This window comes from Triturus cristatus, chromosome 11 (assembly GCF_964204655.1).
Source record: "Triturus cristatus chromosome 11, aTriCri1.1, whole genome shotgun sequence".
In the NCBI taxonomy this organism is placed as follows: Eukaryota; Metazoa; Chordata; class Amphibia; order Caudata; family Salamandridae; genus Triturus; species Triturus cristatus.
Window position 1 is genome coordinate 1,031,153,108 of NC_140594.1, and position 25,365 is coordinate 1,031,178,472.

At 45.0% G+C, this 25,365-nt stretch overlaps 1 protein-coding gene across 1 annotated transcript in view; it reads right to left on the minus strand.

The window, feature by feature from the left end:
- Positions 1–23,670: 23,670 nt before the first annotated feature.
- Positions 23,671–25,365, minus strand: part of NMD3 (NMD3 ribosome export adaptor) — a 101,351-nt gene continuing 99,656 nt past the window's right edge. The window contains exon 16 of the mRNA XM_085635227.1: positions 23,671–24,044. Coding sequence (XP_085491353.1) covers positions 23,911–24,044 — 134 coding nt within the window. The 3' untranslated portion in view covers positions 23,671–23,910. The remainder of the gene's footprint in view (positions 24,045–25,365) is intronic.

Sequence of the window (25,365 nt, forward strand, 5' to 3'; positions counted from 1 at the left end):
CTCAAAGTATGGGACTGACCATAAGATGTCCACCTAATTTGTTTACATGAGAATGGCTTAACACCAAGATTTCCACCAAAACTTTTGCAAGAGTGAAAGCAAAAGCTGAAATCTCGCAATACTTCAGGACAGCCATCTTGGGGCCAGGCTGCCTTGATCTCACAATCCCAAAATGTTGCTACTCCACAGTTTCCAACTCTCTCTCACGTGGTATAAGAGGATTTCCAAGTTTTCGTATAAATTGCTTTCTTCACTACCCAGGAGAAATACTATACAATTTATTTATTTTATTTGCGTGATTATACCGCGCTGGAATCGCCTCCAAAGGAGTATCTCCGCACCCTTTAGCACCATCAATAAACAAACAAATACTAGCCGTGTACATTTATAACATTAAGATGGTATCTTAATCTTGAAAAAGAAAGGTTTTTAATTGTTTCCTAAAAGGAAGATGTTCTCTATACAATCTGATAGCTATGGGGAGGCTGTTCCACAACATGGGACCTGCCACAGATAAAGCTCTGGACCCCTGTCTTGCTTTCCTAGCTCTGGGGACACATAGCAAAGCCCGATCACCAGATCTAAGGGAGCGTGTGGGAACATATGGAATGAACTTGTTGGCCAGGTTGGCTGGGCCTCTCCCAGTCAGGCATTTGTGTATGATACAACATATTTTAAACTTCACCCTCTGTTTCACTGGTAACCAGTGCAGTTTAACCAGCAGAGGTTTGGAGGGTGTTCGAGGGGGTGCATTTAGTACAAGGCGGGCAGCAGTGTTCTGTACCACCTGCAATCTTGAGATGACTCCTTCGTTTGCCCATAGTAACAGGCCGTCACAATAATCTAGTCTGCTCAACACTAACGCTTGCACCAAGGTCTTTCTTGTGGTGTCTGGAAGTAAAGGAAACACTTTACGAAGCAGCCCAATGATGTGAAAGCATGAGCCCACCACTTGATTACCATGTTGTTTTAAGGAACGCTCCTGGTCCAGCCTAATACCCAAGTACTTCACTACCAGTTTAGGCTCAGGGACTGGCCCAAGATCTTGGGGCCACCAGTCCGGGGTCCACAGGAGTTTAGCCTCGCCAAATAGCATCACATCAATTAACATGAAGTGCACGGTCTTATCTTAGCCGTGTTTGCCCCACTATTATTGCAATGTTGTCACTGGCGCGATGGTGTTCACATAACCGGTCATCTACGCAGGACTTTACAAATGGTCATTAACTAGAAATACGTATTTGTATAATTCACTTTACCTGTACACGAAACCAATCATTCAACAAAAGGTGAGGCGTGATTAAATGCTCTGGTGCTCAGCTTGAGTTTCTACATCCTTACCATCTCCAACGACCAATCACAGCCCCAGATCCAACAGCATTCTCGCTTTGTTCCTTGAATCACAGTGGGCACATGATGGACGCCCACATCTGGACCTAAGCCCGTATTTGGGAATCTGGTGCACTCAATGGCCACTGGGCACGCCCTCCTCCCTGATCCCTCACTGTTCCTGATGCTGCCATCTGTTCAATCTCTTACAGTCAGTAACGTATTCCAGTCAGATAATAAGTTCGCATTGAGATCACTTCACTGACTACCGGTGGAACAGAAAATCAAGTTCAAGGTTCCCTGCATGCATACAGGAAGAGCCCTGGGTACATGCAGAGTCTGTGCAACACAAAAACATGATGGCTGGAATGCTGAACATTGTCAAACATTCACCCCTAGTCACAGTTCTGTGGTTAATCCATCTTTATTTTGCTTGCCACGCCATGCCAGTTTGAGACCCAGCCATATGCGAATCAGTTTTGACCCTGCTCCCCATGGGTACAGTTCAGCCCGAACTGCCAGGCCCTTCCTAAGCCGGAAAACAAGCATCCTGCTGTGGTGTGGTGAGCAAAAAAACTATGGATTTAACCCAGATCTGTGACTAGGGGTGAATGTTTGACAATGTCCTGCATTGTGTCCATCATCCTTTTGTGTTGCTACATGCAGATTCTGGCCACTCGCTACATCCTACCAGGGATCTGTGGTCAGTGACAGATCACCAAATCGGCGGCAGAGCCATCAACAGTGCAAAAGGAAAGTCCAATCGGACTATGAGGAACGAATGCAGGATCCTAACCTTCTCAAACAGCTGCAATATGTTACTGGGAATTGGTGAAAGCAAACGACACGAATAAGGTGATTCTGGAGCACACATGCAATGGATACTTGTCCACGCCAGAGCAAAGAAGCTCACGGAAAGTATCTTGGAGTCTTCTTTACACAAATGTAAAATCTGCTGCACTAAAGAGAAATCACTTCTACACTCTGACCAGGATCTGCTAGAGGCCGAAGAAGCTGTTGCAAATAGTCCAGAAGAATGTTCCAAGATGTCGGAGATGTGGGGAAGACAGTGCCAATTACATCTATATGCTCATAAGCTGCCAGAATTATTGAAGGCATAAAGTGATGCAATATCCCAAATCCTAAAGATACGCTTTTATCTAGTTCTCTACAGCAGCAGTCGCCAACTAGATAAGCTCATACCAGCTAATTTGAGACATCTAGTGTTCTACTTAATGCTCATCACCAGAAGAGACATTTGTATAAAGTCAATCAATCAATCAGTCATTTGTAAAACGCACTACATACCCGCAAGGGTCTCAAGGCGCTACTGATCGAACAGCCAGGTCTTGAGCATCCTCCTGAAGGTCAGCAGGTCTTGGGTCTGTCGTAGGCTCAGTGGGGTAAAGTGATTAACATGTAATTCTCCTACGGTCAATAAATGGTTGACTTTGGTTGGTAAAATCTATAAGTTGGACAGAGAAAGCAGCCCAAATAAGAAAGTAAAGGAGTTGTGCATTGGATATTGGAAGTGGAGGGGAAAATGTCCAAAGATTAATCTGTACAGGCTGGCACAGCCCTGGCGTGCTTTTGAATGTGGAACGAAAAGCGCCAATTGCAATTTTAGGAACCAGGTCATATTGCTTTCCCTTCCAGTTTTCCATCTCGGGAAGGGAGAGCCCTGCATGATAACAGCTGCAATCAATACATTTACTATGGGCAAATTAAGAAGTGAGGTCCACAACTGAGCACGTGACAATTTTAGCAAAAATAAAGACTGCAAAAAAAACCCCAATAATAAATAAATTAGAAACAGCTGCCGTTTGAGCCGAAACTACTTAGAGACATGGACATTTTATCATGCAAAATATCTAAATTAAGGACAGCTAGGTTAGGTATCTTCCATTAGTTTTCTATTCAATTCACAAAAAAGTCAATAAAGTAATTAGAGTAATGTCTAGGGTGCTTCCAATTAAATGTGCACAATTTCGCCTGGGATAACCTTGCGTACACTGCTATACGCTTTTGTATACCTTGTTAAAAAACCAATAAACTATTTGGGGAAAAAAAATACACACTTTCTCAACAATGTCCATAATTTCCATACATATGCTTCAAAACCCCGCAAAATAGGGTTTGCCATACATTTTGCATTGAAGCTAAGCTTGTTCCATTAGACAAATTAATACACTACCTTCTTTCAAAGTATTTGCTAAAAAAAAACCTGAATAAGCTCTGAGAGTGCTTTGAAATTTGCTTTGAAATTTGCGCACATGCCCTCTTTTATGGAAGTTCACTCTTTTCAATATGTTAAAATAGAACTGGGCTGAAAGGTTAGAATATCTGAGCCTGCTCACACAAATAAGACAGGCCAGGACTTCCAGGAAAGCTTACAAAAGCCATTCTGAATGACAAAATATATTTCTTTTAAGGAGAAGGCTGGCGCCTTTGCGCAATTCCAAGAAAGCGGATTCACGGTACTTCAGGAAAGGCTAATTTTCTGAAATAGCATAAGCAGACACTGATGAGCAGCGTGATACATAAAAAAAATAATATATATATATCTTTTGAGACGAAAATCAGAAAATATATTGGCTGTCCTACATCCAATATTGGGTTATTGCTATGTCCTGTGATCAGATCAATGTGTGCTTCCTATGTTTATCTACAACTGCTTTACAACTGAAGAAACTGTTGGCCTGGTCTTAAACCTAAACAGCTCATCACTGCCAAAATACCACCACCTGCTCTTTAAGATCAAGAAGTACGGGCCAGACTTGTTCCTTCCCTTCATCAGCAGATTTCATTAATATCTGGTCACATATCGCATGGGCTTCCAGTGCATGGAGGATGTGTCTACCCAAAAGGTCCATTACACCATCAACTTTGAATTCATGATCAATGCACAATAAATGTCCCACTCCTTGGACCAGGGTGGATGTCTTCAATTGAAAGCCTTCATTGAGAAGGTCAGGATTCTGTAACTGCTCATTTGGCGGAGAAGAGCAACAAACTTAATGAAGTGCAAGATAAAATGCTTAAGTGCACGCTGGCCTTTATTTCCCTGCTGTTTTTTTTACCTCCATCAACAGGCTTTCTGAATTAATTGGATATTCATTAGAGCTGTGGCTGGTTTCATTTACAGCTCATAGACACTTAAGGGTCTGCCTAGGTGACAATTTATCAACATTCACGATTTATTATCACGTTGATTGCAAATATATAATAAAAGAGGATTGCAAGTACTCTGTATCACTCCTAAAGGAGGTTCACATCAAAGCTGTATGCATCCCTAAGGCATTTAATAACTTTAAAAAAAAAAAAAAATCAATAAACAGTTTAAATAAAATTTAAACAAGCATTGGCATAGCCAATAGGTCTCGCCTTTGGGACCTTATAAGTGTTTAGCCATGCAACAGTTGCATAACTAAACACTTAAAAGGTCCCAAAAGCGAGACCTATTGGCTATGCCAATGCTTGTTTTAACTGCTGCAATCTATTGAAGCCTCACGGAGAACATCAAAGCGGTCGTGCGGCCGTGAAAGTGAAAGTAATTGCAGTAAAGCGCGACGCGCGCGCCCGCGCACATGCACTGTAGCTCTAGGCTGGCCTGGTAGCACTTTTTGGAGCCCTCACAAAATGTCTTGCCAGACAAGCGCATGCGCTGGGTCAGGCGAGACCTAAAAACGATTCAGTAGACATGTCTAGTGTTAAGGCAGACCATGGTGATGGTCCCTTCAAAGGGAAACCTTTTTGGGATGGTGTGCGGTTGACACGATTACAGAGCTTGCTTCAGCTGCAGTGTTATTTGAACTGGGTTGAGCCATGAATCTGTGACTTGAATCAATTGAGCGTCCAATATATTCTGTTAGAGATGCATGAAGAGAGAAGCGACAAGGAATCAGAAGGATGCAGGTGGACATGGTTCCTAGCTGGGACGGACTTGTAGATTGTGGAGGTGGAACACTTTGGAAAGATGTGGCGTAGACTTATTCTTTGGTATTTACTTTTGAATGGGAAGGGCTCCGCCTCAATGATGGGTCTAGAAGCGCTCCCAGAAATGCGGAGTAGACAGAAGACTAACCAATTGGCTTGTTTCCTTCTGTGATCTGCCACCAGTGCTAGACAGTTTGTGAACACTTTGGGGCAAATCTGAGGTCGAAGGGGCAGAATCTGAACTGATAGTGTTGACCAGCTCGCCATATGAAGCTATGAAAGGAAAGGGTTACTCGTCTGTAACAATAGTTATGAGCTTAAAAACTTTTCTGTATTTGACATATGTGCATTACTCGCCATCTAATGGTTAGGAATAGTCCCTAGACTCTCGACCCCCCACCCCCCCTTCTCATTTTGGGAAGTGCTACCTCCCTAGTGTGCTGGAGGCAAGCCTAAATTGCCAACTTTAGTTTTTTTCTTTCTAGTTTTGGAGACCTCTTCTCTTTCTTCTGGGCTAATTGTATGTAAGGTAGACTATTTTAACTCCTTTTTGTCTAGCCATACCACTTGGTCAGGGAGGTGGGTGTGTCGCATGAGTGTCAAGAAAATTCTTCAAGCTTCAAAACTATTGTTGCAGGTGAAGTAGGCTTTTTTCTTTTGCAGCTTGAATCTTTTGTGCATTTGCTCGCTACGCATGGATTATGTGGCAGAATTGGATCTCTGCAACAGGCTGGGTTATAGTGTTTGTGTGGTTGCAAAAAGGTGCCTCAAGACTTTCTGTCCCACTGGGGCCTTCCCTTCTTATCTGCATAAGTGTTCATGCAGTAGTGTTTTGTGAAGGTGTGGATTAAGGACTATCTAGCAACCATGCAGGTCATTTATGGAGACCTTTCCAATAAAGGCTAGTGTGGCCACCTTTTTGTGTGTAGTGTGGGCCTTTTATTGCTCTGTAATCCACTCATCCCTGTTAAGGTGCAGCATTTGTCACTAGTCAGTCGATCTTTATTCGATGATTAAAAAACATCATAAAAGCACATATATACAAACAGTTAAAAATACAATTAAATAACTACCAAGATCCTGACTGTTACTCCATATATAATAAAAGGAAAGCTAGATAAAACATTTCAATTGAGATGATCACGATCAAAATATCTCTGTAGTTGCCCTTAATCGCACCGCAACTCTAATAAAGTTCATAATACTACATAGTGTCAGAGGGTCAGCAGCTTTTTGCAAAAAAATTAGTGCATCTTTGGCATGTGCTAATTTGGCACGCTTTAAAATTTCTACCAGAAATCTGCGCCTGGGCATTGAATAGAAAGGACACAGAAGTACAAAATGAAGGGTGTCCTGCGGAGACCTATTGTCGCAGCCGCAGGCACCCTTCTGCTCAATCGGAAATATAAAACCTGGTGGATCAGCCAGTAATTAAGGTAAAAGATTGAGCCTAAAACGGGACAGTAAAAATCTATCCTGGGCGTTGTGCATGAGATAGAGATACGGCTCCATTCCCTCCAAGTTTTTTACCAAACTATAGCCTCTCATGGTACTTTTAATCCCTTCAGCCTCTGCTCTGCGTGTAATTCTCTGGGCCAAAAATGATCTCTTAATCAACAACTTATCTTGTACTACAATCGTTGTTGGCTTTAAGAATAGATCCTTACGGCCAAGGTTTTCTAAGCTGATCGATACATATTTCAGCCATGGTATACTCATGCTTTTATCCCTTCCCATGCAATCACTAATAATTTGTCTTCCTAAAGTCGCCTCAGGATTTAACCAAATTTTCAGCCATGCCAGAATGGGTCTAAGTTTAACCAAGTCTTCTAAATATGGCCTCCCTAGTTCGCTATGGGCTATTACGGCTGGGGTACTCTGTGGAATCTTCAGAATTGAGCGTAAAATTTTACTTTCCTCCCGCTGTAATTGCTGGATGTTTACAAAGCCCCACACTTCTGCCCCATAGGTGGCCATAGAGCAGCAAATGGAGCCATAAAGATTCATTATTTGTTCAGGGGACCAACGACCCACTCTCCGGCCATAGCCTGCGATAGCACCCTTGGAGGATACCAATTTACAACAACGTTCCTCCACCAAGGGCTTAAATTGTAAAGAGCCATCAAATAGTAGACCCAGGTACGAGAAAGACTGTACCTTTTCTAGTGTATGGCTTCCTATTTTATAAGAGAAGTTGGTACAGGGTTTATTGCCAGCTAGCATCACGTATGATTTGCCCAGGTTATCTGACAGGTCTAAGGTATCCATAAACTCTACAAATCCATCTATTAGGAGCTGTAAACTCTTGGGGGTACGTGCAAGTAGGACCGCGTCATCCGCGTATAAAAGTACCGGGGTAGGACGCGATCCTACGCTTGGGCAATCAGTTTTTAAATTGATCAAGAACTTCTCCAGATTATTAATATAGAGTGAGAATAAAAATGGGGCCAAGATACAACCTTGCCTCACCTCACTGGTACATGGAAAAGATTCAGTCAGCCCCCCCTCCATATTATAACGTACCATTGCAGAGGTGTCCCTATGCAATTCCCTCAGAATATTAATCCAGCCCAAATCTATCCCCAAATGTATCATCATAGCCCAGAGTTTGTCCCTGTTCACATGATCGAAAGCGGCTGCCAAGTCCATGAACCCCAGATAGATAACTTCATTGCTGGCTTTAGTGTATTTCGCTACCAGCATGTACAGGTTCAGGCATTGGTCACTTGTAGATCTTCCTATTCTGAAGCCGTACTGGGTGTCCGAGATGATATTATTCTCCTCAGTCCACTCAGTAAGGCGATTCAGAATTACCCGACCCAAGATCTTGGCTGACACATCGATCAATGAAATTGGTCGGTAACATTGTGGGTTGTCCCTATTCCCCTTTTTAAAAATCGGGACAATTATGGCCGTGGACCAAGTTCGAGGAAGGCCAAACCTACAGGCAGCATTTATCACTCTAGTGAGTATTGGGGCCCATAGCTCGACATTACTCAGGAACAGGTCCGGTGGTGTCCCGTCAGGGCCGGGGGCCTTGTTTTTTGTCAGACCCTCGATTCCCACAGTGATTTCTTTTAGAGTAAAATCTATTTCCTGCCCCTGCTTTCCTATCCCCCCCCCTCCTCTGGAACAAGTACTGTTTTATAATTATATAGACCCTTAAAGTGTGTGAGCCACTGATCCGGGAGAATGTTTGTCCCAATCTCTGGTACATTACTGTCCTGGAAACAAGGTTTGTTAATGCAGCATTTATGGATTGTTGGTACTGTCCATCTTGCAATGGCACCCTTATTTATCAGTCTACTCTATTTTCCAGTTCATACAATAAAATTTAAAAAACTGCTCTTTTGCAGGTAAATACATTACTGCTCTTTTTTTTTAATTTCATTTTTTTATACATCTAGTGTGCATAGTGTCCTTTCTATCTGCATTTTGACACGTTGAAAAGAGACTGGTAATCGTATCGAATGATGTACACAAAATTGTGATACTACAGGGAAATAAAGCATGGGTTACTCCTCGTTGCTACCCTCTACATGGGTATCTGTAGATATGGCTTGTTAGAAATAGGGGTCTCTAGTTGGTAGAGGTATGCACCCGGTACAAGCAGGGACCACCATTCTAGTGAGGGAAAGGTAGATACAGACTAACAGATAATGTATACTCAATCTCTGGTAGCTTGGCACAGAGCAGTCAGGCTTATGTAAAGAGGCAATGTGTAAAGAATTTGTGCAACACCGTAACACAATGAAAAGACCACAAAGACTCCACACAGGTTTAGAAAAATCGACAAGAATGTAATCAACAAATAAAGACCACAACAACAAAAATCTAATAAGTAGTAGTCAAGTTATGAATTTTTAAAGAATAAAAGAATTCTAGAACTTAAAAGCAATCAGTGCCATTGGAGGTTATCTGGGCATGCGTGACCGGGGCAAAGTCAATAGTTTGGGCCGACTGCGATGGAGTGCAGGCCAGCTATAGAACCCACACAGGCCCCGGTGAACAAAGTACCTTATCCTGGTCACAACAGAGAGATGGGGGGCACAGTCTGGCAATGGGTCAATGTCATTCACGCAGTGGTGGAGATGCATCGGTTCCGTAGCCGAGATGAGTCGGTTTCGAGTACGATGCGCCAGCTTCCTCCACGCAGTCAAAGCATGCGTCGATCTCTGTAGAATGCTGCGGTGGCAATTCGCAGTTCCGGCTGATGTGTTTCTGCAGGCAAAGCGGCGGTTCCAATGCAATGCGCCGGGTTCTGCTCCTGCCACAGGGACTGTGTGTCGATTTCTACTCATGCAGTCAGCAGATGCATCGGTTCTGAAGCAAGTATCTAGGTCCACTTCCAGTGCACCAGGCACAAGAGCATGGGTACAGACTTTGATTTCCCCAAGACTCAACATCAGGAGATAAGCCAACAAATCAATCATTGAGGGGTTTATAAGGCGCTGTGGAGGGGTGCAGCTCCGGGTCAGCCGAAGAGCCGGTTCTTGATTCTCTTCCTGAAGGTGTCAGAGTGTGGGAGCATCTGATGTTGACTAGGAGCTCGTTCCCGGTCTTTGCTGCGACGTAGAAGGCTCTTCCGCCTGCTCTGGTTCTGCGTATGCGTGGGGTCTCTGCCAGGGTGAGGTCGGTGGAGCGGAGGTTCCTCTTTGGTACGTGGAAGGAGACTCTTTCATTGAGGTATTTGGGTCCGATGTTGCGGAGGGATTTGTAAGTGTGGGTGAGTAGCTTGAAGGTTACACTCTTGTCGATGGGGAGCCAGTGGAGTTCTCGAAGGTGCGAGGTCATGTGCTCGTGTCGTGGGGTTCCGAGGATGAGTCTGGCTGCGGTGTTCTGGATGGTTTGGAGCTTGTGTAGCAGGGTTTTGTTGATTCCGGCGTAGAGGGTGTTACCGTAGTCCAGTCTGCTTGTTACGAGTGCGTGGGTAACAGTCTTTCTGTATTCGTGGGGAATCCACTTGAAGGTCTTTCGGAGGATGCGGAGGGAGTTGAAGCAGGTTGAGGCAACAGCGTTGATCTGGCGGGTCATGGTGAGGGAGGAGTCTAAGATAATGCAGAGGTTCCGGGCGTGGTCCGTCGGCGTGGGTGGGTTTCCGAGAGCAGGGGGTCACCAGGAGCTGTCCCATGCCGTGGGGGAGGGTCCAAGGACGAGGACCTCGGTCTTCTCGGAGTTCAGCTTTAGGCAGCTGTCGCTCATCCAGGCTGCAACGTCTTTTATTCCTTCTTGGAAGCTGAGTCTGGTATCTTCGGGGTTCTTCGTAAGAGAGAGGATGAGCTGAGTGTCATCAGCATAAGATACTATGCTGCGCCCATGCTGTCTGACGAGGGCGGCGAGGGGGGCCATATAGATGTTGAAAAGCGTGGGGCTGAGCGAGGATCCTTGGGGTACTCCACAGTTGATCTCCATAGGTTCGGAGAGGAAGGGAGGGAGGGAGTCTGATCCTTTGAGTTCTGCCGGAGAGAAAGGAGCGGATCCAGTCGAGGGCGGTTCCTCGTATTCCGGCGTCGTGGAGTCTGGCTGCGAGACTATCAAAGGCTGCGGAGAAATCTAGTAGGATGAGGGCCGCCAAGTGGCCCTGGTCGAGTAGCATGCGGATGTCATCGGTGGCGGCAAAGAGGGCGGTCTCGGTGCTGTGGTTGCTGTGAAATCCGGACTTGGATTAGTCAAGGATGCTCTCTTAGGTGAAGGTGGTCAGCTGGGTGTTGATCGATCTCTCTGTGACTTTGGCTGGGAAGGAGAACAAACCCTTGGAGAACACTCTGGGGCCCAATGCTCTCCCTCAGCAGGGTCAGAGAGCACCAAGGCTGCACAGCAGAAAAGCAAGCCTTCCAGTTCAGCAGTCCAGCAGTGTCAGTCCTTGATGCAGCACAGCAATTCCTCTGACAGAGTCCAGTTGTAGGGCCAGAAGTGTCCGATTTGGTGGGGTTAGAGCCCCAGTACTTCTACCCAATTGCGCCTTTGAAGTGGGGGTGACTTCAAAGAAGGGTCTTTAAACTGCACAGAAGTCCTTTCTTCCCAGCCCTCGCTCCAGACTATCAGTAGGGGGTAATCAACTCTTTGTGTGGAGACAGGGCACTGCCTATTTAAGTGTAAATGTCAGCCCCTCCCTCCTTTCTGCCCAGGAGTGGCCATTAGAATGCAGACGAGTACTTAGACACACCTAACCTTTCTGTGTTAGTGTCAATCTAGAGGTAATGCACAAAGTGTATCTGTCACCCACTCCAGACGTGTATTAGAGAGAGGTTGCAGGCACACAGCTGTAATATCAGAGAAATGTCCACTTTCTATAAGTGTCATTTCTAAAATAGTAATGTTAAAACCAACTTTACCAGTAAACAGGATTTATCATTAGCGTTCTAAAGATATAAACCATGACACAGCTACTCCTTTCTAATCATGAATAACAGCTTACAAAATATTAAGGAATTTCCAATGTTAACCTATGAGAGGGGCAGGCCTCACAGCAGTGGAAAACTAATTGAGGTTTTTCACTACCAGGACATGGAAAACTTAAAAGTAAATGCCCTACTTTTTACTTACAAAGCACCCTGTCCTTTGGGCTACCTAGCGCCTACCCTAGGAATGATGCATGTGTAATAAAAGGGGAGTTAAAGGCTTGGCAAAGGGTTTAAAATGTCAAGTTGAAGTGGCAGTAAAACTGCACACACAGGCTGTGCAGTGGCAGGCCTGAGTCATGTTTAAAGGGCTACTTGTGTGGGTGGCACAGTCAGTGCTGTAGACCCACTAGTAGCATTTTTATTTACAGGCCCTGGGTGCATGGCATACCACTTTACAAGGGACTTACAAGTAAATTAAATTAAATGCGTCACTTATGTATACACCAAAGTTACAAATTTTAAGGGAGAACACATGCACTTTAGCACATGTCAGCATTAGTAAAGTGCTCAGAGTCCTAAGGCCAATATAAAGAATCAGCAAAAAGAGGAGGTAAGCTGGCAAACAGCTTGGGGGAAGACCACCCTAAGGCTGACGGTTCTAATAACGCTCTTTCAATTTCAGAGCTTGAAACTTGCTCACTCTGCCAAAGGCTGTAATCAGAACAAGTAAGGCTGTCTCCATTGTCAGGACCTGAAGTCCTGTTCTGTGCAGTAGATCAAATGGAGACGTCATGGGTTGCGCTAGCACTAGGTTTAGGTTCCACATAGATGAGCCTTGTTGGTGCAGTTCTATTCACTCCCTCCAAGAATCTTCTGGTCACAAGCATGGAATACATGAATGACAGAGTGTTAGCCCACTTTCCCATTGTGGAAATTATGATGGGAGTATATTGTTGCATGATTTCTTATATAGCTAAGGTCCTGATTAGATGGAATATATGTATTTCCTCCACCTTAGTGTGATTGCTTTGGTGAAGGTGGTGCTTTAAATGGAATGCTGGGGTCATGATAATACCTTTTTAGATCTTGCGCCAAGCGTTGCAGTGCGCAGAACTGCTCGCGCAGCGAGAGCTCTTGTAGGGGGGTTTAAAAACTGCCCTAGGAATCGCACACGCACGAGCGTGTGTTTTTCCTTTTGGGCCACGCTATTGGCCTTTGAGTGCGTCTTTTTCACAAAGACAGCACGCAACTGGCCAAAGGCAGGCGCATTGCTCCGCCCATGGCCTATTGGTGTCTGTTACGCGCAGTAGCAGCATAGGTTTCCAATTATCATGCCCAGACATCGGCGCGATAATTGGAAACATATGCTGCTGCTTGGAAACATATGCTGCTGCTCGCAACCGCGCGCGCGCACACACACCAGCAGCTCCCACATCTCGCGCGCACCATTCACTGGCTTGTTGAACAAGTTTTGGGATCTCTCCCTGTTGAAAATTGTGTAGCTTCAAGTCCTTGCAAAAGGACGTTAGCCGGTCATGTTCCTTGTTTAAACGCGGTTTGCATCCTATAAAGTGCTTTCAGAAAATGAGGAAACCGCGCGCACGGCGAACTGTAGTCTGCAAACAACCAAGAATGCTTCCGTTGCAGCCATGAGCCGGACCTTGCCCCTCAACCTTATAATTATCTACTGTGCAGGGGCAGGCAAGGAGCCGTTTGTGCAGGTAGGCCTGGCACATATTTGCGTTGCTTGATGAGTTTCCTGTAGCAAATCTAAAGCTTACTTTTAAGGCGTGTTTCAGCCAGGGCACCGTTGCATTTGTACGGGCAGTATTCGACAGCACGTGGCAGCGCATAGTGTCATTTGGTTGAAACTCATCAGTCACATTTGCAGATACTAAATAGGAGGCGGTTGTGAGCACTGTTTTATTAACATCAGTAAATGTTAGTTCTTTCTGAAATGCCCACTGTTGTAAGATGGTTTCTAAATGTAATGCCTAAAGTTGGTGGCTGAGGCTGCTTTTGTCCGGTCGGTGCGGTCAGGCGTCTCACTTTTTACACTACTTTAAGAAGCACATATGTTTTTATTTCAAGCGCTGGACGTTTTAATGCAGTGTCTCGCGGCAAGCGGCATCCGTCAGGGTCCCACTGAGTATGGACTGGCAAAGGGTGTTCTAGGAGTTTATCATAAGGATGTCAAACATTCACTCTTCAGCGCCAGATCTAGAATGGCGCACGTTTTCCCCCTCAGCTGCATCATTGAAATGGATCACGGAATAGGCTATGAACAGGGCCACTGGAATTATGCGGCACAGGAAGGCCAAATGAGGCGGCAAGGTTGACTAAATTATGCAGCATGCCTGTCAGAAATCATGCTGTAGAAGCAATAGGCCTCGCATATGCAAGCTTGAGCTCTTGGCATGGTCAATGACAATGCCTTATGTTTACGTTTTAAATAACAAAACATAAATAAAAGGTATTATTTCCAATGCCACTAGATCAAGCTTTAGTAAATGCGAGACCTGTCATAGATAACGAGTGGCATCAAGCTGGGTAATCTGCCATGTCCTCGCCGCAGTGGGACGGTCCACGCTGGAGTCAGAATGGTTACAAAAATGAGCTCTCATCCTTGGCTCGTCACCCATCCATGCCGAACAAAACTGCTCGGTTGTGTAACGCTGCTTGGGCATAAAAACTCCTGTTCTGCAGCTCTCAGATGTACGGACTTGAAATTCAATATTCCATGTTTACATTGAGAGTGGATGCGGGACGGATTAAAAAGCTTGGAGCCATATGGAGGAATGTATGGCTTTGAAGTCTTGTGGTGTTTGAGCTGTTCCACAACACGATAATTGGGAGTGACACTGGCCCTGACCACTTCCATATTGCAGAACCTCGCCGTTTTCTGCCTCTTTACTATTATTTGTTTATGTGTCTATACCTTGTCGCTCTCGGTTTATTGTTTGTGTCTTGTATCTGCCGGTACTCTTTCTTTAGTTTGTTGCTCACTGACTGCATTGTCTCCCTTTAGATTGGTTACGTCCTCAAATCTCTGTTAGTCAAGCTCCCTTGGCTTTCTCTCTGTTTGTCTACGTGTTTAAGTTTCGTGTGTAATCATATGAACTTAGTAACAAATCCTTTACAAACTTGGCATACATTTCACCTCTGCCTTTGGCAGGAGGCCCAGAAACGTCTTCAGCATTTGCAGTGTAAACGACCAGAGCATGCACAAACCTTTACCGAAGCCCCATTTCCCTTCTCAAAGGTGGTCCAGATATCAATACCCACACAAATGCCCTTTAATTTTTCCCCCCTCTTCCATATGCTTATTTTGATCTTTTTAGCATACAATAGCACCTTACTATCTTATATACCCATACACAACTTTTTACACCTTTTTTCTTTTTTTTAATTGTTCCCCATGTATTTTTTAGCTCTACTATATCTTAAATAGGCTGCCCCAAGGCCCCCCTATCACACTACAAACACTCCCGTTTTACCAGGGGGCTGGCAATAACCTTATACTGTACACATTATTACACAACAGTTTTTGCTTGCGCAACATTGCTTACTAACTTTTTGCCTTTTATGCGCCTTTATACACATCAAATGTTATAAACCGCTATCTTTCCAACTAAATTACCAGCTTTTTGCATGCAGTACAAAGTTTCCCTATTATTTCTGCTTACAGAAAAGAAAACAAGTTACTTACCTGTAACTTTGGTTCCCCAGTATTGGTAACTTTCATAGATTCTCATGCTTTGTATCATTCCTCGTCGTCGGAATGGGAGCCTCGGTAAATAAAAAAATATATCCTAACCATAGAAACAAAAGAGAAAATAGGCCTAGGCCTCATCTCATTTTGTAGTATATCACCCTCTGTGTAAAAGAGCCCAAACTTTTGCCAGGACCAATCAGCACAGCCTCACCCCTTGGAACCTTCCTGAGAGAGCTCAGAACCTCAGATTTTCGTAGCCGTTGTGCAAACAGCCACTACCTCAGTAAACCGGCAGAGCTTTCCCAGGGGAGGTGGGTGGGCGCATGAGAATCTATGAAAGTTACCAATACTGGGGAACCAAAGTTACAGGTAAGTAACTTGTTTTCTTACCCCAGTATTGGAACTTTCATAGATTCTCATGCTTTGTATCAGAATAGCTAGCAGTAAATCACAAAAGCACATTTTGGTAGACACCTGGCCCTACATAACCATCTCAGTCTACAGTTACAACTAGTACATGGTAACCAAGAGAAAACAACAGTACTGAACCAAATGTGCTTACCAGGATGGAGGGATTGTAGGGAAAGCTCACCTCTCAATGAAAAAGATTCCTGAGGACTGCTTGACCAACAGCAGCGTCATCTCTTCCCACCGACTCCAGGCAGTAGTGTTTCGTGAAGGTGTGTACACTGCTCCACGTTGCTGCCCTGCAAATGTCCTGGATAGCAACTCCAGCAAAAAGAGCCACTGAAGATGCCATCGCTCGTGTAGAATGAGCACGGGCCTTTCTGTCCAAAGGTTTGCCCGCAGCCTGATGACAATTGAATTGCACTGGAGATCCAGCGGAAATGCCACTCTTAGCGAGAGGCAACCCCTTCCGAGGTGCACTGTAGGCAATAAATAGCTGTGTAGACTTCCTGAAAGAGCGTGTGCGCTCAAGATAGAATTTCAGACATCTCTGGACATCCAAAGAATGCAATGTTCATTCCGCCTGGGTCGAAGGACGTGGAAAAAAAGAATTCAAAATCAAGGGTTCATTCAGATGAAAATCCGAAGGCACCTTCGGGATGAATTTCGGGTTGGTTCTCAATATTAGCACATCCTTTTTGAACTGCAGAAAAGGCTCCACTATGGACAGAGCCTGGAGTTCACTAACCCTCCTAGCCGATGTCAACGCTAAGAGGAGGGCTAGCTTCCAAGAGAGGAACTTCAAGTCCGCCCTGTGAATCGGCTCAAAGAGAGCTTTCATGAGCTGAGCCAGTACTAGGTTGAGCTGCCAGATCGGTGGAGGTGCTCTGACCGGAGGATACATCCGAAACAACCCTTTAAGGAACTGTTTAACAATCCTTGCGGACCATAGAGATGGCCCCGATGTCTTGCGTCGAAAACGGGATATGGCAGCCAGATGTACCTTGACAGAAGAGTGCGCCAAACCTGATTTTACCAGTGACAGGATGTAAGGCAAAACTTGATGTGGCAGGGATTTATAAGGATGGAGTTTATTCCTCTGGCACCACAGACAAAATCTCTTCCATTTTGCCCTGTATGTCTTATTAGTGCTTGGCGCCCGCACCTGAGACAAAACTTCCCTGCACTCCTTGGAGAGATTCAGATGACGGAATTCTCTGTATTCAGGAGCCACGCTGTCAAGTGTAGTGACTTCGGGTCCGGATGGAGCACCTGTCCCTGATCCCGCGACAACAGAGATGGAATCAGCGGCAAGCGAATTGGGTGATCCTGGGAGAGAAGCAGGAGTTCCGTGAACCAGAACTGCCGGGCCCACGCTGTAGCAATGAGAATCATCTTGCACGGTTCCGCCCTGACCTTCCTGAGAACTCGAGGAATGGGAGGAAAAGCGTAGCAAAATGCGCTGAACCAAGCAATCGAAAGGGCATTCCCCAGCGATCCTCGATGGGGAACCTTGCTTGCGTAAAACCGACATTTGGCGTTCTCCAGGGACGCAAAGAGGTCTATGGTCGGAGTACCTCATCTCTCGAACACTCCCTCCAGCGTGGCTTGGTCTAATTCCCACTCGTGAGTCACTTCCGTCTGACGACTCAGCGCATCCGCCGTGATGTTGAGGCACCATGCTAGGTGCTCGGCTTGCAGGGTGATCTTGTGAGAAATCGCAAAATCCCAAATCGTCTGAGCTTCCTTGGACAGAGTCCGCGATCTTGTTCCCCCTTGCTTGTTGATATAGTGCATGGCCGTCGTGTTGTCTGTCCGGACCAGCACTGCACGATTCTGAAGTCTGAGAAGGAACGCCAGCAAGGCTAAGCGAATAGCCATCAGCTCCAAGAGGTTGATGTGGTGTAGGCTCTGCGCTGGACACCAGTGACCGCTGATTTGAAGCTCCTGGAATACCGCTCCCCAGCCCTCTAAGGAGGCATCTGTGGTCACCACCATAGGAGAAGGAGGGTTCCGGAATGTTAATCCTACTGCGATGTTCTCCTTTACCAGCCACCACTCGCAGGCCTTGCGCATAGCTGGTGTTACCCACACCTTGTCGTTGAACGACCCTTCTGCCTGGCGCCATTGTTTGTCTAACTCCTCCTGCAGAGGACGCATATGAAGCCTGCAATGCGGTATTAATGGTATGCAGGATGATATTGATCCGAGCAAGGACTTGTACCTGCGAACCGATACCTTTTTCCTCTGCAGCACTTGACGAGCGGAGGTGATCAGCTTGCGTTGACGCTCCTCCGACGGACGAGCGGTGCATAATGTCGTATCCAGAATAGCTCCAAGGAACCTTTGGGACCTGGAAGGTACCAGCACCGACTTGGATCTGTTGAGCTGAAGACCCAAGTGGGCGAACAATTGAATGCAAGTTGACACGGCTTGAGAAGTTGCCTTGAGCGATGGAGCCTTGACGAGCCAGTCGTCCAAGTATGGGAACACTTCTAAGGATTGCTTTCTGAGAAAAGCCGCGACTGGTGCCAACATCTTCGTGAATATTCGAGGTGCAGACCGAAGGCCAAACGGAAGCACCTTGAACTGGAAATGGCTCTTGCCTACTGTGAAGCGTAGATATTGCCTGTGAGCTGGGTGGATTGGAACGTGGAAGTACGCATCCTCTAAATCCAGGGACGCCCAAAAATCGCCCGGATTCAGTAGACGGAGAATATCCTGGAGAGTGACCATCCTGAAGGAGAGCTTGATGAGATAGGTGTTGAGCTCCCTTAGGTCTAATATAGGACGCCACGTATCTTCCGTCTTCCGAACCAGGAAGAACCTGGAATAGAAACCCTTGCCCCTCTGCGAAAGAGGTACTGGTTCTATCGCCCCCCTTGATGAATAGTTGGTGGGCTTCGAGATGTAACAGTCGGAGATGTTTTGAGGGACGGGCGTCCGGAGCTCTCGTTGGAGGAAGATCTTGGAATTCCCAACGTATGGCCACTCTGAACAATATTCAAAACCCACCGGTCCGATGTTATAAGGACCCAGCTGTCCAGACAATAGGAGATCCTGTCCCCAACCGGTGTCCTTGGTAGGGGAGGAACAGTAGTCAGAGCCAGGAGGCCGCTATTGCCTCTTGGCATTGTCTCGTCCCTGACGATTCTGACGTCCTCTCTGGGACTGACGAGAGAAAGACGCCGATTGACTTTGGCGTTGGTTTGAGTACTGATTCTTATATGACTGTCCTGACTGTGTCGAATACTGACGTTGGTTTCCTCTATAAGTAGAGAACCCACGTCCCCGTGCACCTCTGAATGGAACCTTGCGATAATTTAAGGATCCTAAGGACTTTGCTGTGTCCGTGTCCTTTTTTATGCTTTGCAGGGCCTCATCGACATGCTTACCAAAAAGCATTTCTCCGTCAAAGGGAAGGTCCAGGATCTTATTTTGGACCTCCTGACGGAACCAGGTTGCTTTTAACCAGCCTTGACGGCGCAAGACCGCTGACCCTGCCAAAGCCCTGAAAGCAGTAGAGGCTATGTCCAAAGCACAGTCAATAACTTCAGAAGAACATCTCTCTCCTTCCATGAGAATCTGCCTGGCCTCCTCCTGACTCGAATCTGGCAGTAGGTCCATAAACGGCTCCATGTCACACCACATCTGGCGGTCGTACCTGCCTAGAATGGCTAATGAATTAGCCGCTCGAACCAACACACTGGCCATGGTGGAAAATCTCTTTCCTACATTGTCCAGCCGCCTGCCATCCTTATCCGGAGGCGTAGTTAAAGGTGTTGACGGATTCTTGGACTTGCTTTGTGCGGCCTGAGATATTACAGAGTCAGGCTTTGGTTGTCCTAGAAGACATGCAGGACTGCCCTCAGGGGCCTTGTATTTCTTCTCCAGCCGGGGAAGAACCGGGATGACCGTAGCTGGGTTCTGCATAATCTTAATTCCCTCATCCCAGACATGTTCAATGATGGGAATTGATCTGACCGACTTTTTATACTGCGCCTTAAAGTCATACAGAAAACAGTCCGACTGTTCCACCGTAAGAGGCAGACCAAGCCTCTTGGATGCACGCTCCATAAGATTATGGAACCCCCCAATATCTGCCGGAGGAGACACGTTCGTCTCCCGGCCTGCAGCATCTAGATCTTGCATTCCAGTGTCATCAGGATCCACATCCGGGTCCCCTGGATCGGTTAGCGGGTCCACGTGCCCCTCATCATCCTCATCCGTATCCACATATTGTATATCTTCATTGGCCGGTTCCTGATATGAAGTCTGAGGAACCACTACTGGTACCACCATTGGTGAGGTACAGGGTACGTCTTTAGGAAGAGGTGGCAAGTCCACTGCCGTCCCTCGCGGAACCACCGATGTAGATGGGTGCACTGGAGGAACGTCCGGGCGCGATGGAAAACGAGCTCTGTAGTCCTGCAACATCATCTGCAAGTCCGTAACCAGAGCAACTGGTAAAGCTATCATATCCTGCCTCAAAGTGCGAGGATGTACCTCCTGTTGACCATATTGTTGCTCCTCCTGCCCCTCTTGGCCATAATACTCCTCAGTGTCAGTCTCTTGCTGCTTTACATGCAGATCTGAAGGACTGTAGGCATCCCCATACTGCTCACCCTCATTCTCGTCCTCCGACTCATCTAGAAGCATAGATGGTGGTAAAGGCGTAACCCGCCTAGGTGAAGTCATGTCCGGTGTAATTTTCAGCCTTTGTATTGAAACTCCTGAATTTTTCAGTCGTCGTCGACGGAATCCCAAGCGTCGACGAAATCGACGACGTAATCGGCACGGTTGACTTCGTCGACGGAGTGTGAACCGTCGTCGACAAGGAGGTAGTCGACGATGCCTGAATCGTCGTCGACAGTAGGATCGTCGACGGAGCCTTCTTCTTCGTCGACGGCAAGCTTGTCGACTGAGCTTTCTTCATAGTCGACGGGACAACTATCGATGGTCTCGTCGACGAACTCGTCGTCATCAGCATCGACGACGACGACGCAGTCGTTATCGTCGTCGTGGTCTTAGTCGTCGACACCGCCGTCGAAGACGAGAATGAAGCCGTCGTAGACGATGAAGCAGACATCGTCGACGGTCCCGTCGACGATACCAAGGAGACAGTCTTCACTATGGAAATCGTCGTCGACGTACCTGCTTTAGTCAGCGTCGACGGACGCTGTTTCTTCACCGGAACCATCTGTGGAGTTCCTGCAGAGTGTTTCTTCGCAGGCTTTTCCTTTTGGGACGGAGGAGAAGATATGTAAACCTCCTTTTTGTCCCTAGAGGCTGTGTCCACACCAGCAGCCTGTCCCTGCCTCTCCTTTTCACTTCCGTGAGGAGATTTCATGGGACCAGCCTCCTCAGACCTTTCAGAGATCCCATGAGGGGCTTTGACAGGGGGTTCTGCAGAGATGGAGGGAGATGACCTACCCCTCTTCTTTGATCTCCTGGAGGAGGTGCCAGAAATCGAATCCTCCTCATCTGAAGAGAGAACCTCCTTACTGGTCTTCAGCTTTTGCAGCCATGTCAGCAAACGACCTTCTCTGTCCCGCAAAGTCTTGGTAGAGAAGGTCCGACAAATCTTGCAGTCTGTGGCCTTGTGTTCCGGGTATAAGCAGTAAATACAGTTCTCATGCTTATCCTCAAAGAAAAGTCTCTTCTTTCCACAAGAAGCACAGGATCTGAATAAGGCTTTCTTTTCCTTTTCTGACATAATGTCACTATAGATGGTAGAATGTAGATTTCTAACAGAAAATTTGTGAAAAACTGAGCAGAGCTCAGTGGAGACTCCCTAGCACAACGTGCGGTAGAATAATCAGAGGTTCTGAGCTCTCTCAGGAAGGTTCCAAGGGGTGAGGCTGTGCTGATTGGTCCTGGCAAAAGTTTGGGCTCTTTTACACAAAGAGGGTGATATACTACAAAATGAGATGAGGCCTAGGCCTATTTTCTCTTTTGTTTCTATGGTTAGGATATATTTTTTATTTACCGAGGCTCCCATTCCGACGACGGGGAATGATACAAAGCATGAGAATCTATGAAAGTTCCAATACTGGGGTAATTCCTTATTATACTCTTTTTTTTATTTGCACTGCTCAAAGCCTAAACAGGCAACTAAACAAGCAGTTCCAAGTAAAGTCACCTTGCAAAACAAAACACATTATAAATAAATGGGTACCACAAATGTAGTACCCCCAACCTATATTTCTCATACGTTCATTCCTACAAAATATTACTATATTTTATCATAATACAAGCACACACAATCCCACTCTATAAACTATACTCAACACCACTCCACGCTAAACTACTCAACTCCACTACACTCTATAATAATTTCCTCTACTCTATACTACACCACTTCACTGTACCACACTACACTCTATAGGTCTACATTAACAAAATTCGAGCTAGTAATGTTGCATTAATATTTGCTACGCCAAAAACTCAAACTTTTACTAATGCGAGACCTATTGCATTGCAAATGCTCGTTTTTTAAAAAAAATTCTGACTTAGATGTGTTTCCAGCAGGAGATGCGTCTTTGCTTGTTACTCCTCCAGTAGAACCCCATATGCCCCATCTCTGTGAGAACCGTATCCTGTTATCTTACCATTTTGGGGCACTGCCAAAAGTAGATGTAGCAAAGTGCCTGTTGCTCCACATACCCTCCAAAGTCAACTGACTTTGATTTATTCCACACTTCTATTCGAACGGGGGCACATGCCAATGCTTCAAAAGCTTTCAGCGCATTTTCCGCATCATAGTATCTTGGGCTGAAATACAAACCCTGTTGTATAGTCTCTCCCATTCCTTTTGTGTGAAATGGAAATGTTATGCTTTCTAGATGGTTTCTGAAATATCTCCTTGAAATAGAAAGTCAGTCCTTCTGTTAAGGCTGCTCTTTTATTTCTTCACTCAAATCGGAGTTTTTTTGTGACCTTTTTCGGAAGTTGAAGAAGAGGGAGCACTATCAGACTGGTCAATAGAAGAGGCAATATTCTTGAGAAGTTGCCTCCCTACGGGCAAAAAGCTGCTGTACTTCCCCCTTCTTCAATGGTATTTGCAGTAAACACATTATATTTCTTCCAGTTCTAAGGTTTTTAGTGCAACCTGTACAAAAAAAAAAAAAACTTGCATGGACTGATACCCGGAGTAACCCAGAGTAATTTCCAGTGGCTAATTTTAAACCAAGGACTCCATCTTTGAATTGTTGTGCCGTCTACCTGCAAGCAGACTAGGCAGTCTTTTTGTGGGCGATTTCAATACATCTTCTCGAGGGCAAGGGTACTACTTGGCATGAAATGATTAGCGAATGTATCTAAAAACATGACTCCATGCACCAAAATCCCAGAAACAAACTTTTTTAGTAAAAATAAGTGCTTCAGGATGTGGTCGATGACTGCCAATGAAATGTTCAGGATAACAACTTTAGAAAAGAGTTTAAGAGGAGAGATCGGCAAGGACTTCCTGACCCACAAAGAGAGCGAGACATTTAAGCTAAGGTGGCCTCTATGGAAAGCGGGGTCCCCGGCACACTCCCATCATTGGCTGAAATGTGGGCGGTTCTCATTGATGTAAATCAGATATTAGCTAAACAAGATTATGTGCATGAAAGCATTTTAATACGGTTTACTGGTGTACATATAAAATTACAGAGAACTCTCATCCTTATGACAGGGATTGATTCAAACAACTTAATCTATTAAAGATCCAGTGTTATGGAAACACGTTGTTCCCCGGGTCAAAAGAATTAAATAATACTAGCAGTGGAATGCATTTTGGACCATGAAGTAGCAGATATACAGTAAAAACATTTTTTAAAGTAATATCTTTTGTACAGTAAGTCATAAAGTAAACAAAATGTTGAGAATGTTAAAAATGTGGCAGCATGAAAAGCCAATGCCTTTAGAAGAGAAAAACTAGAATTAATTAAAACCTCATTTTGTAAATGTTTAATAAATGACTCGTGACCAACTTAATGGAGCAGTAGTTGAATATATTTAGGATTTCAATGTCGAAGTAAATACAGACAAATGGAAGCTGTACAGTTTGACTTTGGTTCAAACTAGATGTCAGAATAATAGAAATTCATTTAATTGACCATAAAATCATTTCAGTCTTATATTCCAAATCTCACAATCATGGCGCACTTGATTGATTATCTTCAGTTAGACATTTCATTCTGTAAACATGTCTGCTCCTTCACCACCAGTAGCATCTTGGGAGATATGCAGATCTTCTATCATCTCAGCAAGACTAATTCGAGGTGCACCCTCTTCATCAGTGTCACTTTCAACAAGGATGTCTGTCTCTAAGAAAGGCAATGGAAAAGGAGAATAGTTTGTCAGTTTCTGAGGTCAGATAGATCAAGGCCTATTTCTGTGAAGACGTAGACTTTGATCACTAGGATTACAAGGTTTCATGGTGACCTAGAATGTACGTACAGCTTAGGGAGTCCATTTTGTTTTTACCCAGTAAATGTATACAATGTTGTTAGATTAACACAGGTTTTGCCATGTGTAAATCTGCTACACACAAAGAATTTGCTGTACAGACTTTGTATAACAAGACAAGGAAATAATGTTTCCCTTCAATATCAAACTAAACAAATCTAAAACGAATTTAAAACTTTGAGATTAAATTATCTTGGGCTGGTGACCTTTCACAGGTTAAGAATGTTGGATGTTTGTGGACATCAATTCACCCACTGTGTCTGTCCTTGTCCAACATGGCCACAATTCTATTTTTCTAAGGCACTGGGCTGTCTTATTACCTTCGAGGCTTGGCTCAACTCGGACTCGCATTTGGTAACTGTTAATCTATTACAGCTGAAATATTTAAATTAGTTTGAGAGTCACAGAAAGGGGAGAGAGGTAGATGGGAAAGTAAAAGACAGAACTCTAGAAATTAAAACCCTGGTTGACTACTAGAGACTGTCAAATAGTGTACTAATCAGCGTACAGCATTGCCAACTAATACGTAATGTGCTAATGGCATTAAGACACTAAAAGGATGTAAATAATTAGGGCTATATGCAGTTCAGGTTTATGATGGAAATACAAAAATAACAGTCTTGATAGAATCAAGTGAGGGTACACAGCTCCAATTCCACCAGATAATGTTTAGTGCCATTTTCTAGGGTAACCTTCTGAATCAATGATGCATTTTTAAGTTGGATTGTTTTAGTATGAACGGGTGAGATGAACTGAAAGTACTCAACAGAATTACATAAAATGACCCTTGCCTCCTAAGTGCATGCTTGGAAGTCTGGAAAGAGGCACCATTATGAATACGGACAGCATCATTTTGGTGAGTTGGCAAAGCATTTCTCACAAAGACTCGTTTCATAATGAGGATCACATGTGTGTTGTTGAGAAAATGGAGAACTAGACATTGCGCAAAAAAAAAAAAAAAATTCTAAACTAAAACTCTAAAACCAGTCACATTAGCCATGCGTTCCGTTATCATTTACTGTGGGCAAAACAAAGGGAGCAAAAAAACAGCACAAATAAACATATGTAGATGTGAAGTCAATCAATGTGCAACAGGGCTAAAATTAAAAGCATAGCCCAAAGACAAAGTACTGTCTGACACAAGTCCAATGTTAAACAAAGCAGACCAGAAGTGAACCA